Consider the following 16,432-nt stretch of genomic DNA (forward strand, 5'->3'; position numbering starts at 1 on the left):
ACTGGAAAGTAAATATGGAGGGATGGTGGAAAGAGAAGGCCAACCTTCTTCAAATGTTTCTCAACGAAGGCGCGCAGTGGAAGAAAGAGAAAGAGGACCTGCACGCAGAGCTACAAGCACTTACGGCGGAATCCAAAGCACTTAAAGAAGAGGTCTCAGCTCGCAAGCGAGAACTTGCGGATAGAGCGAGCAGTGGACTAGAGGAGGGGGAATTCCAGCCTTCGGTAGTAGAGGAAATCAAGGTCATCAAAGAACAGGTACGGATGATCAAAGAGGAGGAGAAACAAAAGATGTAAAGACGTCTTCGTGGATGGATGTGATCACGAAGACGCAAAAGAAGGCGGATGAGGCCGAGAAGTGGATAGAAGTCGCTAAGAAAGGCAAAGGGAAAGAAACCACATCTGTCCCCACTCCTACAATCATCAACATGACTCTAGAGGAAGAACAGCGAAGGAAAACTAGAGCTTTGCATATGAGAGTAACAGGTCTAAAAGACGGAGATGATGTGGAAGGGGAAGTTGAAGAACTTCTCCACATGATGGATAGTGAGGCTACTCATACAGAGGCATGAAGGGTGGGGAAGAAGACACAAGGCAATGGGGAGACTTCAAAAGGGAGAGCTTTAATCATCCGTTTCCCATCCATGGAGGCAAAGAAGGACTTCTTGAAGAAGCGTCCTACACTAAAGAAAATGGGCATATTCCTTGGAGATGACCTCACTCTCACACAGCTTGCGCATATGAGAGAGGTAATGCCAGAGATTCAAGCGGCAAGGGAGAAGGGAAAGACGGCCTTCTACAGAGATGGCCGGGTTGTGATTGTAGAGCGGCACTCCACATGACGGTGCAAGACCCATGGAACCACACTCAAAGTTGCCACGTGGAATTGTAATGGATCTATGCGGCTTGATGTGGGCGCTTTTGAGGATAGTTTCAGGGGAAGAGACATCGTCCTCTACTCTGAGACACATCAAGCCCCTGGGCAGTCTATGCCTCACATTAGTGGATATAGATGGGAGACTGCCTATAGACAGGAGACACGATCAGAGCAAAGAGGGCGGGGATCAGGAGGAGTGGCAGTGTTATTCAGGGAGGAGTTGCAGCCATTCATACATATAGCCCGCAGAGATGAGCAAGCTAGGTACATGTGGGTGAGACTGAGAGCAGAGACAGACAGATATCTTTACATTGCTATTTGCTACTTTCCCCCGAGCACGTCAGTGTATGCACCACCCAGAGGACAGTCCCCTTTCTCTATTTTGGATGATGATATATGGGAGTTCTCTAGAGATGGTGACATCATCATTCTAGGGGATTTCAATGCTAGGACTGCCCATCATCATGCAGTATTTTATGATACTTCAGAGGAGATGTTGAGAGAGCTGGATGCTGCGGACAGAGGCCTATCGAGACTATCACAAGATGGAGACACACTGAGTATGGACGGCACTTGATAGACATGGGGACTGCACATGGATTGGCCTACAGAGATTTCCCACTTTAGGGGTTTTTACATGCTTTCCACACAAACATGGAGCTAGCACAGTGGATTATGTCATGGCACAGCCGAGCCTCATCTCTAGTATTCAGGATCTCACGGTTGGACCCAGACCTGTTGGTGTGGCAGTGGATCATGCTCTTGTGTCAATGACCATCTCTTTTCAGTTTAGTGTAGCACACAAGCTACGGACGGCAGCCCCTACTCGCTACACCTTCACGCGGGAGACAGACTCTGTATACATAGATGGGATCTACAGACGCCTATGCACAGAGGAGCCAGGGCGACCTCTGGAGGAGCTTACTACTATATTGACACAGACACTACATGATGCAGCAGCAGAGGCATACCCACATACCCAGCCTGAGCAGAGACGCCGTTCGGGGAGCATGCCCCAGAACAGTTGGTATGATGAGGAATGCCGAGACACTAGAGCTAGACTTCAGAGGGATGTGCTTTTGGGGGACATCATTCACAGACAGTCACAGATTGACTTCCGACGCCTAGTGCGGCGGAAGAAGAGGGCATTTTTGGCTCGGCTAGAGCGGATCTATATCAGCTATTCTTGAGTCATGACTCACGTGAGGCATGGCGGCTCTTTCAGGAGCACTCTCCCCCCCCCCCCCCCCGCCATCACTTCTACAGAGGACTGGGGCCAGTACGCATCATCTCTGTACACAGTTCCTGAGCAGCCCCCCCTTCCCGACCCTCCCGATCCAAGCCCACACACATGTGCTCTTTTCACCGCGGAGATGGTGAGGAAGGCCATTGACAAGATGAGGACTGGGAGAGAATACGATCATGATGGTTTAGTGGCTGAGCATTTCACGCATGCCAGCGATCTACTAGCAGAGCTTCTAGCACTGATGTTTAACCGTGCCATGTGTGAGGGCTTGCCTGATACTTGGAGCCTATCTACTATTGTACCTATCTTCAAGTCGGGAGACCCTATGGAGCCTGGGAATTATCGCACTATCATGATTGGACACACATTGGCACGGTTGTACGCATCTATTCTTGAGCAGCAGCTGAGTAGATGGGCAGAGAGGGAGGGGTTACGCGCAGCCGGGTAGGCAGGGTTCAGGAGGGGTTTTTTCTACTCTTGACCATATCTTGACACTCAGAGCCATCATTGAGGAGGGTAGATCGCGTGGGAGACGGATCTATTGTAGCTTTGTGGATTTCCGCAAAGCATTTGACACAGTGCCTAGAGCTAGATCGATGCGCAGATTACAGCAAATGGGAGTACCCACAGAGCTCATTTGGGGGGTCATGGCATTATACAGGTAAGTAGTGGAGCAGGTACGCACATCAGAGGGTCTATCCACACCGATTCACTCCACTATTGGGGTGAAGCAGGGCTGCCCGCTCTCTCCTACTCTATTTGGTATGTATGTGGATGAGGTTTCTGACTACATTGAGAGAGATGGTGATAGAAGTGCACAGCTGGCAGGGACATGGATTCCATTATTGTTATATGCTGATGATAGTGTTGATCTCCGACTCTCCGGAGGGGATGCAACGTCACTTGGATGCTTTGAATAGGTTTGCCCAGGAAAGTGGTTTGTCCGTCAACGTTGGTAAAACCAAGGTCATGGTATTTAATACCACCCCACAGTGGATCAGGAGGTCAGCCCCAGCATTCACATACGGCCAGGAGACTGTGGAGTATACAAATGCGTACACTTACCTCGGAGTGGTTTTTAGTGGGCCAGCATTCTCATTGAGGAGGGCAGCAGAGACTAGACTGACCAGAGCCCATGCAGCATTGGGTAGATTGGAAAGGATGTGTTCACAGGTTCAGTTTCAGGAGCCTCGGACGAAGCTCTGGCTCTTTGACACTCTGGTGGCTTCTGCATTGCTTTATGGAGCTGAGATTTGGGGACCTTCATTGGATCATCACGGGAGGACAGGCCGCAGTGATGGATGGGGGGACATGGAGAAGCCTCTGGTCTCTATGATCTTGTGGCTCATTAGAGCCAAGGCCTCAGTACCACGTGCTATTGTTCGAGCAGAGCTAGCGGCCCCCCCACTAGTGGTTGAGGCGCTCACCAGATCTGTCTCCTTCATACACCGCATGTGGGAACTTCCCATAGACAGATATTCCCGCCTCGCACTTGAGTCCTCTCGACAGTTAGCCATGCAGGGAGATACAGCATGCTGGTATGGGGAGATGACATCATGGTTTCAGGCGCATGGGTTCAGCATAGACAGATTGCCTCCCTTCCAGTACTCACTGGATGCACCCTCTCTGACTCTTACACAGGCCGAGATCACCAAGCTCATCCGCCAGGACTTGACTCAGCTAGACACCAGGAGGACATGGATACAGCCAGCAGAGGAGCTGGGCACGAAGATGGCTTTCTACAGAGAGCATCTCCTCCAGCTTACGGTTGATGGTTTTGTGACGAGGCCCAGATACATGGACACCCACTTGTCTCATGGGGTACGATGTGCTATCGGCCAGATACGCACATCTTCACACCAGCTGCGGATCAAGACTGGGAGATACAGCGGAGTACCAGCAGAGGCCAGGACATGCCCCCTGTGTGACATCGAGCCTGAGACAAAGTTGCACTACACATGCCACTGCCCCGTGTACTACGAGATACGAGGCCGCTTCCATTGCTTGTTCAGAGAGGGCTTTGGACCATTCTCCAGAGTCATGCAGTACGAGGATCAGAGATGCTTGGGTTTGTTTTTGCTCGAGCTACGCAGACACAGAGAGAGCCTGATGAGAAGAGAGGCTAGCCAGTCTCAGAGACAGATCACAGATTTCTTTAGAGCTGCCACTAGACACCCGGAGGATAACTACTACCACAGCAGAGCTCGTCATCTCACACAAGAGGCACACTCATCGACCGAGCGACTGAGCTGGGGAGATCCAGACGCCCACGACTGCGGAGGACTACACAGCATCGGCGGAGGCTGCATCAGAGGATTCAGATCACTTTGGCTCGACATGCACGACGCCCGGTCAGACTACTGACCATGGAGGAGATTGATGAGATCCGCCAGCGACCGATGCTGGATCTCTTGTGATCTAGGTATCCCAGCTAGCTGCTTAGTTCACACCTAGTAGTTTAGGATTCCATAGTATTTTATTGTGACATTTGTCATTTCATTTTTGTCATCTTGTTACTCTGACTTTGTATCAAATCCACCACATTGTAACTTTCTGGTCTCATAGGTGAGTTTGGCCTTTTGAAGACGTTAATATAACATTTCATTTCATTTCATTTCTCTCTCTCTCTCTCTCTCTCTCTCTCTCTCTCTCTCTCTCTCTCTCTCTCTCTCTCTCTCTCACACACACACACACACACACACACTTTTTTTTTTTAATATCATGATTGAAATACTAATGGGAAACCTCAAAACGAGGAAAACCCATAAAAAACATTACATGCGGAAATTTAGAAACAGTCAAAGTAGAGCTCGTAATGAAGGGAAGAGAGCTCATCGAAGTCATGGGCAAATTTAAGAGACTGTCGAAGGGAAGTTTTGAAGAAGCAAAAATTGTGTGCGCTCCAAACTGTCCAAAGCACCCAGAATCTAACCTAGTCGAAAAAGCATGTATACATACTCTCATATGCTCTATATCTGCAGACAAATTGTTCCTCATCCTCAATCACACCAACTACCACAATTGTTCTCCATGCGTGGCCACTGGAGACACTTCCCATAGACTGTATATTTACTGTGTACATGCATGGTTTAGGTGCCTGCAGTACCCAAAAGATCATCACAGAACACCTACCAAAAGCCTTTGTAGAAGCCAACATCATCTCCAAAAAAGAGTCGCAGCAGCAAGAATGAATTATCTACTATCAGAAATCTCCTTGTGAGGTTCGCTCACGAACCATGTCATTAAATGGGACTGATTTGTCAGATTCAAAAGAAGCTCAAATATCCTTCATTTCTTGCCAAGAAAAAAGAATCATAAATTGTGCTTCAAATTCACCATCTCATGCATAACTTTGTAAATAAACCATCTCAAAGAAACTATGCCTAGTGTAGTGGTCAATTTTCCATTGCGAAGGTGGAACAAAATGTCTGAAGGCAAACCCTCGAACCAAACCACTTTCTTTTCTGCTTTCGTGCATGCCACTTCTTCTCTATCTCTTTTTTGCTAACCTAACCTATAGGTTGGAAAATAGCCTTTTCTTTTTCTCAATTCATGATAGAAAGGAAAACCTTTTGGTTGAAAGCGGTAGCCCATACTTCAAAAGCCACATCTCTAGACTATCAAGTCAGGAATCAGAAAATGTTGAGATTCTATCATGGAAGATCAGACATGCTGAATGTTCTTGCTAAAACCCTTACTTCTTTATTAAACCTTAAAATCTTGTACAGTATTTGCTTCTTGGACAAGCTGTAAAAAGCAATCAAAAAGCCTAATGTGAATGCTTGTCAATGCAGACACGAGCTTATTTAGTCATCTTACTCCCTTGGTGATCATTCTCCATCCTTGCACAGGCTCTCTGAAATATGCCCAGGCCAATCTTAGTCAACGTTATGTCAAAAGCTAGATGCTGAAATCCTACGTAACTCTTTTTATCTCTCTCATATCTCCTACCTTGTTGAAACGTCTCTTCTTACATCACCTCCTACAATGATGCTAAAACCATCGCATTAAGATCTTGAGCTTGCTTGCACAGGGCAAGAAAACTTCTGGCTCTAATACCTTTGAAACCAGCCTCTGCCACTCCAGCATGCACCACGGAACACGCAAGTCACAAATTGTAAAAAACTGCAAACTACGCAGAGGTAGAAGCACAAGAAAGAGAAGCAGTGACTTCGAATTGTCCACTGGAAGCGGACCTGTAGGTATATGTCAACTGCCACACTGAATTGAGTTTGCGCCACTTGGATGCCAACCTGTAAGTGCTAAGTATGATGGTGAGCCTAGCACCCATTCATATGCCTCCGCTCAAAAGCCATGGCCATATGGCTTTCAAGATCTTCCACAAGACACTCTACCTTCAGGAATAATTCATACCCATACATTTTTCCCCAAAGGGTGGGATGGGATCACATAGTGTGACTTCTTCATCACTTTTCTGAAACACAGTGAGATGCCCCAAGTGATAGAAAGAAATTAAAACCCAACATGTACTGTGAATGCATTGTCGATTTATGAAACTATGACAGTGAAAAGCAGAACCAGATCTGCTTTTCTCTACATGATTCTTCTCAAATTGTTCATCTTAGAATTTAGGCACTTTGATTTTCCCCCTATTTCACATGCTGTCTCTGAAGAAGGTATCTCAGTATGTTAGTGTGACTAAGACACAATGTGAAAAGATGGTGCAATTACACTCTTATGTATTGGCTTAAAGAAACAAGACTCTGTATCGTGTGACGATGTCAAAACTCTATAAGGCCATTAAGGTGAGTGAGTATTGCAGAAAATCCATGTGGTAGAATACCTTCAGTTGTGCAGAATCTTTCAGATCTTTCTCTTTTGTGGAGCTTACACCTGTATTCTGCACATTTGTTCTGTAAAGAAGTTAGTGGATCCATAAAGAAGTTTAACTACAGCAGACCTACTATGAAATGCACGACTCTGAATCTATTTCTAGCTATCTGTCAGCTTAAAACAAGTTCTTTGACTGTTGTAGATCAAACTGTCAGCCACTTACTCTACTGATGGAAGAATGTCACCAAAAGCAAAGATCAATCCAAAAACCGCAACAGCAATACCTATGCCAACCTGTCAAATAAATTCTTAACTACCAAAAGAAAGTTGGAGTTCGACACTGTCATACAGTTCACAAAATCAATACAAGGACTTACTCTCACAGGAAGGCTGACAGTTTTTGACTCTTTTGCTGTATCGGGAGCATCATAATCTATTCGCCCATACATCCTCTGATCTTCTAGCTTTTTCTTCTCTTCTGCCGACCTTGAAATACACACCATTTCTATAAAAGATCTGACATGGCACACTTTTTCAGGAATTCTAGCAGCAAGGCATAATAAAAAACCAGGGCCTGATTTTCCATCTGTTCTCATTACTCCTAAAATCAGAATTGCACGTATATATTAATATGTGGAACCACACAAATTTTAATGACAAGCTATTAGACACGACAAGAACTGCACATAGCTCTCAGCTGCTATCTAAGTAGCAGAGATAAAACCTAAGAGCATCTGGGAGTGTGTGGTTGTGTATCAAATGTGCATGCAATCCATTGTTAATTGCTATCTGACTTGTAAAAAAAAAACTAGAGCATGTAGTCCACCTCCTGAGCAGCGCATATGCCAGATATGTCGAATGAAGCAACTGAAAGAGGAGCATTATATATGCCAATGCCCTGCTTGTGGTCAGATTTGGCGAAGTTGGAACTGCCTCTCCTGACAGGGCTTTTGAACACTCTTGAGGTGGCCGGTCACTGGAGATGCCCAGGAATGTAAAGACTCATAGGCTCAAGGAGGCACTCTTGGAGCAGAGTAGCAGAAAATAGAGTATTGTAGGTGGTCTGACATAGACTCCTTTTGTTGCCGAGAAGTCTAGCCCCAGACCCATCCACCTCATAGACAGTGCATCTTGGTTGGAAGAGCTCCACAATTGGGTCGATTGAGATGCTTGAGGCTCAGAGGTACCCCATTACACAAGTGCCAATTGCAGCAGAGGATCCAGAAAATTATTTCTTTAGGACTGAGCAGTGAGCAAGGCTCATGCAGTTCTTCACCGTGGAGAGGACTGGTGCTATTTGCAACAATGTAGGCAGTAATTCATGAGGTGATCACCACTCCCTCTAATACTCTTAAATTGGACCGATGATAGCTATGTTACACCCCTCAACCCCCAAATGAAACAAAATTAAATATTGGCCTTACTTATTTTGTGATCACCCTGAGCATGTGGTCGGTTAGAAAGACAGTGATCTACCAAAATCTGCAATACTTGAACCAACTTCAATACTTTAAAACCGTTAAAATAAACTGGTTTGAACAAGAGAATGAAGGGAGATGGAGAAGATGGTGAGGTAGAATGCTCGAATGGCAGATTCTAGACAAAGAAAATCATGCCAGAACAAAGAAAGAAAGAAAGATTATATAATAATCTCATGAGCCCAAAGAGAACTGGCCTATGAGCCAAAACCATGTATAAAATAACGATGTCATCCTGGTGTCATAGTATGCACGATCCCTTAAGAAGGAGTCTCCTCAAAGATTGTGGATGGTACAAAAAGAATAAGAGTGGCCTAGGTGAAATACATGGGGCTACATGGAGCTCTACTCCCTATAAGGCTCAATGCATGTCTATATGCCTCGGTACAGCATCATCGTGAAAAATGCAAGCCTAGTCAGCTCCATCCTGTGATGATGGGCGGGTGTAGTATGGTGTACATGTGGGAGCCCTTTGTAAAGACGCACATGATGTCCACATGATCAGTAGTCCTCCGCTGCCATCTCTCCCAGAGATGTCTCTCATGTTGGCTCGCCTCAGTCGCCCGCCTGTGTTGCCGTGGTGGTCTATAACCAGGGGCTCTTTGTCGCCGCCGTGCTCTAATCTCCTTTGCTCTACCAAGCCTGGCTCCCTACTGTGCTGTAGTACCTTGATGGGATTTCACATGTGTAGGGCATAACAAAATTTATCCTACTCTATCTAATATGATCTCGCCCACTCCCCATCAGTAATAGATGCTCTTAGTGCCAGTACATCTCAACTAAACAGCGACCCAAGCATCGCTTCTCCAATGTCAACACCAAATCTCAAGAGAAAACTAAGTCCAACCAAACAAGGAGGGGTATCAGGCTCAGATCACTATAACAAGCACAATTGCAAACAAAATGTGCCTCAAACTAGGCCTCCATTCCTGTTACACGCTTGGACACTCTAAGCAAGAAATCAATAGCAACTCACGAACAGAAATTCCAAATCATTGAACTTAGAGAGAGAGAGAGAGAGAGAGAGAGAGAGAGAGAGAGAGAGAGAGAGAAAAGGAGAGTCGACACAGCACGGCCGAGTTCCGAGCCAAGACGCATTGGTCCCAAATACTGGCGCCCTTTTCGGTATGTCTTTATTATTTCTCTTCGCAAAGTACAACTCCCGCAGGTCCACCTCTCTCCGACACTCTACGTCCAGATGCTCTTTAAAAGAGTGGCTCTCTGAGCTCTTTTAAACTACAGGGATCCCCCCAGCCCCAACAGCATCATATTCAAAGCACAAACTCTCGAAAGCTCTGACCCAAAAGCCTTGCGCAAAAACTGCCAACTCAGCCAGCGAAAATCCGTACAACAGTGCCACGTGGCTGATGTACAGAATTTCAGTCCAGACTTTGTGAAGGATTTGGGGGTGGCCTCTATAACACCTCCATTTTCACAAGATTTATGAGGAAAAGTAAAGTAGCTCTCACAAGAGGACGGGATCCGATCTCCACTCACAAATTCACTCACCCTTGCACTCACAAAATCCAGCCTACACTCGACTAGCTTCCCTCTACACTGCCATAGCCCGAGATATGATCAATTGCACTCAAAGAAGCAAAAAAACCACTAAATTTTGGGAAAAAGACCAACAAAAAACCAAGGAAATTCTCTGCAGTTTTGTTCATAAACACCATACCCTCGCAACATGTAAGCAGCCCTTGCATATGCAAGATGGGGGCTCCAAAGTCGCTCCCAACTGTGCACACAAACCCATCAAAAACCATGCCAATCATGACTTACACAAAAACTCATGATGTTCAGCCAAAAAACTTAGAAAAAAACATGGAAAACAAGGGGAAAGTTTAGGAGGAGAAATCACTTTCCCCAAATGAGAAGCAAGCATAGGAAGAAAGTGTAACCAGGTGCGAGGAAAGTCGACTAATTCCACCCATACAAGGCACTTTTGACGGATGAGGCTTTGGTAGTCTTTGGTAAGAGGTCATGGCAATACATGTACCATCTGAGTACCAAAAAACAATGGCTAATGGGCGTCGGTGTCTGCCAACAAGACTTCATAGAATCCTCTGGCGCCAAAGTAAACACCTTGAACTGCCTGGTGTTTAAGAAGGAAATCTACCCACTCACCCACGTCTTGCGTAGTAGGCATCTTGCCCGGAAGAACAGAATATCTGCATTTAGAGCATACTGCGCCACTGGGTCCATGAGAGCTTGAACAGGAATGAGCACTTCAGTAGTGGGTTCCTGACCCTCCCAAGCATTCTGTGCACCTTCAAAATCCTCTAATAAACAGGCCCAGATTTCACCCATTTCCAAAGACTCAGCGGCCGTCTGTTTCCTGCATTTGTAAGAGCTAACAATAGGCATACCGAAATCCGACATACACTAAAGGGAACCTTGCATTTATACACTTTCTCACAACTTTGTACAAAATCCACCCTAAGGATTCAAGCAAACCGAAAGCTGCACACTTGCCCACAGTTGTGTACAAGAAACCTCCCTTTTGTACAATTGCTAGCACACAGAGCAAAAAATTGTCACTAACTTGAAAACTTAAACAGCTGAATTTACACACACTGATATGACTGCCAAAAAGCTTTGATGCAGACTACACACACACACACACACACACACACACACACACGTCGAAGCAACCCAGCAGTAGGAGACGAAAGCTACACAAGGACACACTTAGAAGGTGGACAGCTGTACAGACGCCAACTAGCCTGCAAGGGTGCAGGTAGCTGAGCGACGCAGACTGCGCAGAAACACAGGCCGCACAGCAGCACACATTATGTAGGAGGTCCCTAACGTAGAGCTCGTTGCGAGCCAAGGCACGCAGGGGCACCTTTCGTGCAGGTGCTTCAGCTCGCACCACCATCACAGTTCTCTTGCACACCACACACTACACAAACACACACTCGCACTCGCACTCTCATCCGCACCCTCACACACACCAAATCAGAACCCGAGTGATGGTTGACTGCACAGGGGCAAGTTGTTGCACTGAGTGCGAACTGCTGCAAAGCGATTGCGCTCTAGACAGGCAGTTCGCGCACGTCGCATAGTGCTGAGAGGCGCGCACAGGCCCACCCAAATGCACACACTCACGCACCACACATACAGCACTTCTTTTTTTTTTATTAATGTCGAATTGAATTACTGATGGGAAACCTCAGGTCGAGGAAAACTCATAGAAGATATTACAAGTGGTAAATCAGAAACAGCCAAAGTAGAGCTCGTAATGCAGAGAGGGGAGCTCCTCCAAGTCATAGGCAACTGTGAGAGACTACCAAAGAGATGTTTTGAAGAAGGGAACATACTCCACTTGAATATGCTCAAACATGAGGAAATTACTTGCTCTCCACACTGTCCATAGCACCCAAAATCTAACCCATTCGAAAAAGTGTGCATATGGCTTAAGCAACAGCGGAAGCACCCCAAAACGCCAAAAATATCGACTAAAAGGTATTCCAAGGAAACGCACGCAAAGAGATGTAGAGATATAGTCTACAAACTATTTCGTATGAGAACAAGAGCACAATAAATGTGGAATATTCTCAAGACCACAGTAAATGTGGAATATTTTCAATGTTGGCACCACACCGAACACATCGCAAGGAAGCTAATCTTCTGGAGTGCAGAAACCCGCCAATTGGGAGGACCCCAATGATGCATCGCCACATAAACAATCGCTCCTTTAGAGGAAGCTTAGCATGCCACACTTTCATAACTTTAACTCGTCACCATGCAGCCCCTTTGTTGATATTTTATACCTTATTACAGTGTTCCTGTATCCAAGAAGATGACTGCAAATGACCATATAGCTTCGAAGATATAGAGAGGAACGAAGAATCAACATAATGCCAATCACAGATACCATTCTCAACAACAAGCGACGGAATAGGAGATATGGAATCAACCAGATCCTTAATGGTGTGCCACATATGTCTATAATACATACCAAGACCAAATGTTAGAGCAACTTGCCTAGGCCCTAAACGAAAGCACTTGTCCATCAGCATCGATCACATCCAATATGCTTTCAATGCCTTTCCGAGAGAGAAAATAAGCCTATCTGGGAAACCGTTGAACAAGAGTCTGATCAAAAACCCGACTCCAATGCAAACTCTCCATTCTGATCGAATTGCCAATCACATCATCTTGACCATGCCACGACAACTCCTTTGTGACTATTTTCCAGTCAGCTGCAAGACTAGAAGCAAGGGGGCAGCCAGGTATTGTGGCTTCAAATTTGCCAAAAACCCATCCCAATAAGAAGGCTGCCAATGCCCAAAAGCTGGTACCAGTACTAATAACAAAGTGGCCTTCCTTGTAATAACATGAGAACACAAATGTAGAACATTCAGACCACCACAATGCTTTGGAGTACATAGCTTATCCATAGCGAGCAACCACAGGCCTTTTTTCTGAGAGCAAGTAGTCTAGAAATGCTCCAAAATCGTAGACATGAAAGTCCGAAGATGACGAGGTGGCCAATGCAATAATGGGAGAAAAGTTTGCATGTATGCCACCAAAATGGAATGCACTATTCTGAGTCTTACATGTAACAGCCACGTAAACAGTTTCCAATAATGCAATTTAGACCTAATTTTATTCTCCACCCAATCCAAGAATTTGGCAATGGTTATTGAACACGCAAATGGGCATTCAAGATGTCGCACAATCTGGCCCGGTTTCACTATCTCTCCTGGCCATAACATGGAAAAACCAATCCATTAGGTTCAATGGCAAAAGTTTAGACTTTCGGAAGTTAACCTGCAGAAGAGCAGCTAATCCATAAAGATGTAGAGCTTCCATGATACATCGAACATCATTTGGTTCATTTCTAGGCCAGAACATGGAGTCATCAACATATGCTTGCACCACAAAATGAATACCAGATGGTAATTCCAATCCATGTAATTGGCCAGATGCCGTTAAAGAGTCCAAGTACATCAATAAAGGATGCGTCGCAATAGCATACAATATAGCACTTAATAGGCATCCTTGCCTGACCGAACGACCAAGATTGAAGATCCCAAAACTTTGTGAGCTCACCATCAATTCTTCCCGAAGATTGGTTGTGCTCATAAAGAAAATAGACCACACTACGCCATTCTGGACCCAAAGCCCAAGGCTGCCATTATCTTTGTAATGAAGTCCCAATGAACAGTATCAAATGCTTTCTCTATATCCACCTACATGATAAGTACATCTTGTTCAGTATATTTCGCATATTCAATGCCGATAAAAGCATTAGCTATATTATCCATAACTTGTCGACGAGGAATGAATCCATATTGGGCAGGATGTATGTCGGGAAACAAATGATCTTTAATGCGTGTAGCTATCATTTTCGACATCAATTTGTAAATGACCGACATAAGTGTGATAGGACACCACTGCAAGAAGGATTCACATAACGCTTGTTTACGCAACAATTTCATCAGTCCTTTCCACGATTGTGGCAAAGATTGTGTAGTCCATGCATGATTCATCATGAAAAGTAGTTGTTGCTTAAGGGATTCCCAAAGCGAAGGAAAAATTCAACCGTAAGACCATCCCATCCAGGCGATTTCCAATGACCAAGATGTAACACACTATCGTGCAATTCGTCTTCAGTAAAGCTGGCCTTAGGGGTATCTACATCATCCATTGTCAATATAGGATGTGCATGCGACAACAATAATTGTCTGGCTTGCAAAACCTCACTTGAGGGAACCTTCGCAGTTGCAAAAACCCGTTGAAAGTGATTCACCATGGCATTTGCCATCTACATGTTATTGGTGGTTCATTGCCTAGTATCATCCTTTACTCTTTTAATTGCCACACCTGTCTAGATAGTACAGAAAAAGGATAGCACATTCCACATGTGCCTAGTATAATCTTCATATTGTTCACATGTCTTGCTTGTACAGAAAAAGGATTGCACATTCCGCATGTGCCTAGACTACAGATCTTTAAATAAGATCACAATCAAGAATTGATTCCCAATCCCTCGAATTGATGACATTCTTGATAAGTTACAAGGAGCGAGTGTCTTTAGTTGTATAGACTTGAAGAGCGAGTATCATCAAATCCGTATAGCTCCTCAGGATGTGCATAAGACTTCATTTAGAACAACCTTCAGGTTGTATGAATTCTTAGTGACTCCTTTTGGACTCACTAATGTACCGGCCACATTCAACAGAATGATGGATAGAATCTTTCACTCATATAGAAGATTTATAGCAGTTTTCTTCGATGACGTCTTAATCTTCTCAGAGACGGAAGAAGAACACTATATGCATCCCGCATTAGTGTTTGAAGAATTACGCAAACACAAATTATTTGTGAATGCTAAGAAGAGTGAGTTCTTTTAAAAGAAATTCATTACTTGGGCCATATAGTAGCTCACAACCCAGTGAGAATGGACCCTGATAAAATTCAAGCAGTTGTAGAATGGCCTACGCCAACTACAGTACATGACGTACAAAGTTTTCTCGGCCTCTGTTCCTATTATCGGCGTTTCATTCGAACCTTTGCCGCCATAGCGGGTCCTCTCCATGATTTGACAAAGAAGCGGATTCCATTCCATTAGGGGCTTGGACAAAAACAAGCTTTTGAAAAGCCATAGCCTACGAAAGGCGGCGCCTTAAAGATGCAGACTTGCATGCTTCTATTCATGAGAAAGAGATAATGGCAGTAATTCATGCCCTTTCCATTTGGAAACATTATCTGTTAGGAGTTGACTTTATAATCAGGACAGATCATCAGAGTCTTCGCTACTTTCTCACATAGAAAATTATCAGAAAAGCAGATGAGATGGGCCAACTTTCTTTCAATGTTCCATTTTTAGATTTTACACACTTCTGGAACAAAGAATGCAGTTGCAGATGCTCTCTCCAGGCGTCCAAAGATCAATGCAATGACAACAATTTATCATGAGGAACTAGAATCTCTCAGTGAGATGTATCCTCAAGATCCAGACTTCGCTACAATTTGGGCAGATCTTCAAGCTGGTAACCCAAGGCCATCTTATTCCATTCGGGACAATACGCTATATCGTCAACAAGCAATATGCATAGCTCAGTCCTTACGACAGAAGGTGATGGATGAAGCACATAATTCTCCCTATGCCGGGCATCGGGGAATTGTTGCTACCACTAGTGTCCTCGAAAGATATTTCTTTTGGCCAACACTCCTGGTGGACATTGAAAAATATATACGCGAGTGTTTAGTATGCCAAAAAGTGAAATATGACAGACATAAAGTTTATGGCAAGCTTCAGCCACTCCCTGTGCAAAGCACGCCATGCGAAAGTATTGCCATGGATTTTATTACGGATCTTCTTAGATCAAGAATAGAAAAGATGCAATCTGGACTATAGTAGACAGATTCAGTAAGCAAGCACATTTCCTTCCAGTTAAGAAAACGATCAAAGCTGATCACATGGCTAGAATATTTCTAGCTCAGATTTTTAAACACCATGGATTGCCAAAGACTATTGTCAGCGATAGAGATCCTCACACGACTAGTCTATTTTGGCAAGCATTGTTCCAGAAGTTGGAAACTAAGCTTGATCTTTTATCAGCTTATCATCCTCAAACACATGGTCAAAGCGAAATCGCTAATGCCACTGTTTTAGACCTCCTTGCGAAGTGTTATATTTCGGAAAGACAATCCGAATGGGAACAGTACTTACCGTTAGTTGAGTTTGCGTATATAATACCATACATTCCTCAACTGGTAAAGCTCCCTTCAAAATTATTTATGGGAAGCCGCTCTTACTTCCTATTATGGTTACCAAAGAAAACATCTTTGCCGCAGATGAATTTGTGCGCAATATTGATACTGCCTACCAACAATTCAAGCAAGCGATTCTTCGTACTCAAGAGCAGCAGAAGAGAAAAGCAGAGAAGCACAGAAGGAAACTCAATCTTGAGAAAGGACAATATGTCCTACTTAAGTTTGAGAAAGCTAGATTGAAAAAGCGGGGCGGAAAAGGGAAAGTTGTTAATCTTTCCCATAGATTTTACGGCCCTTTCAAGATTAC

The 16,432-nt window shown here is 44.6% G+C and overlaps 1 protein-coding gene across 1 annotated transcript in view; it reads right to left on the reverse strand.

Annotated features, from left to right (window-relative positions):
* The window catches only part of LOC147432025 (Tetratricopeptide repeat (TPR)-like superfamily protein), a 198,294-nt gene that overhangs the window by 132,928 nt on the left and 48,934 nt on the right, over nucleotides 1–16,432 (reverse strand). Inside the window, exons 6-8 of the mRNA XM_086491834.1 lie at nucleotides 7,294–7,402; nucleotides 7,140–7,210; nucleotides 6,927–6,996 (exon numbers count right to left, since the gene is read on the reverse strand). Coding sequence (XP_086347960.1) covers nucleotides 6,927–6,996; nucleotides 7,140–7,210; nucleotides 7,294–7,402 — 250 coding nt within the window. The remainder of the gene's footprint in view (nucleotides 1–6,926; nucleotides 6,997–7,139; nucleotides 7,211–7,293; nucleotides 7,403–16,432) is intronic.

Source organism: Adiantum capillus-veneris, chromosome 20 (assembly GCF_014529385.1).
Source record: "Adiantum capillus-veneris isolate H3 chromosome 20, ASM1452938v2, whole genome shotgun sequence".
Classification (NCBI taxonomy): Eukaryota; Viridiplantae; Streptophyta; class Polypodiopsida; order Polypodiales; family Pteridaceae; genus Adiantum; species Adiantum capillus-veneris.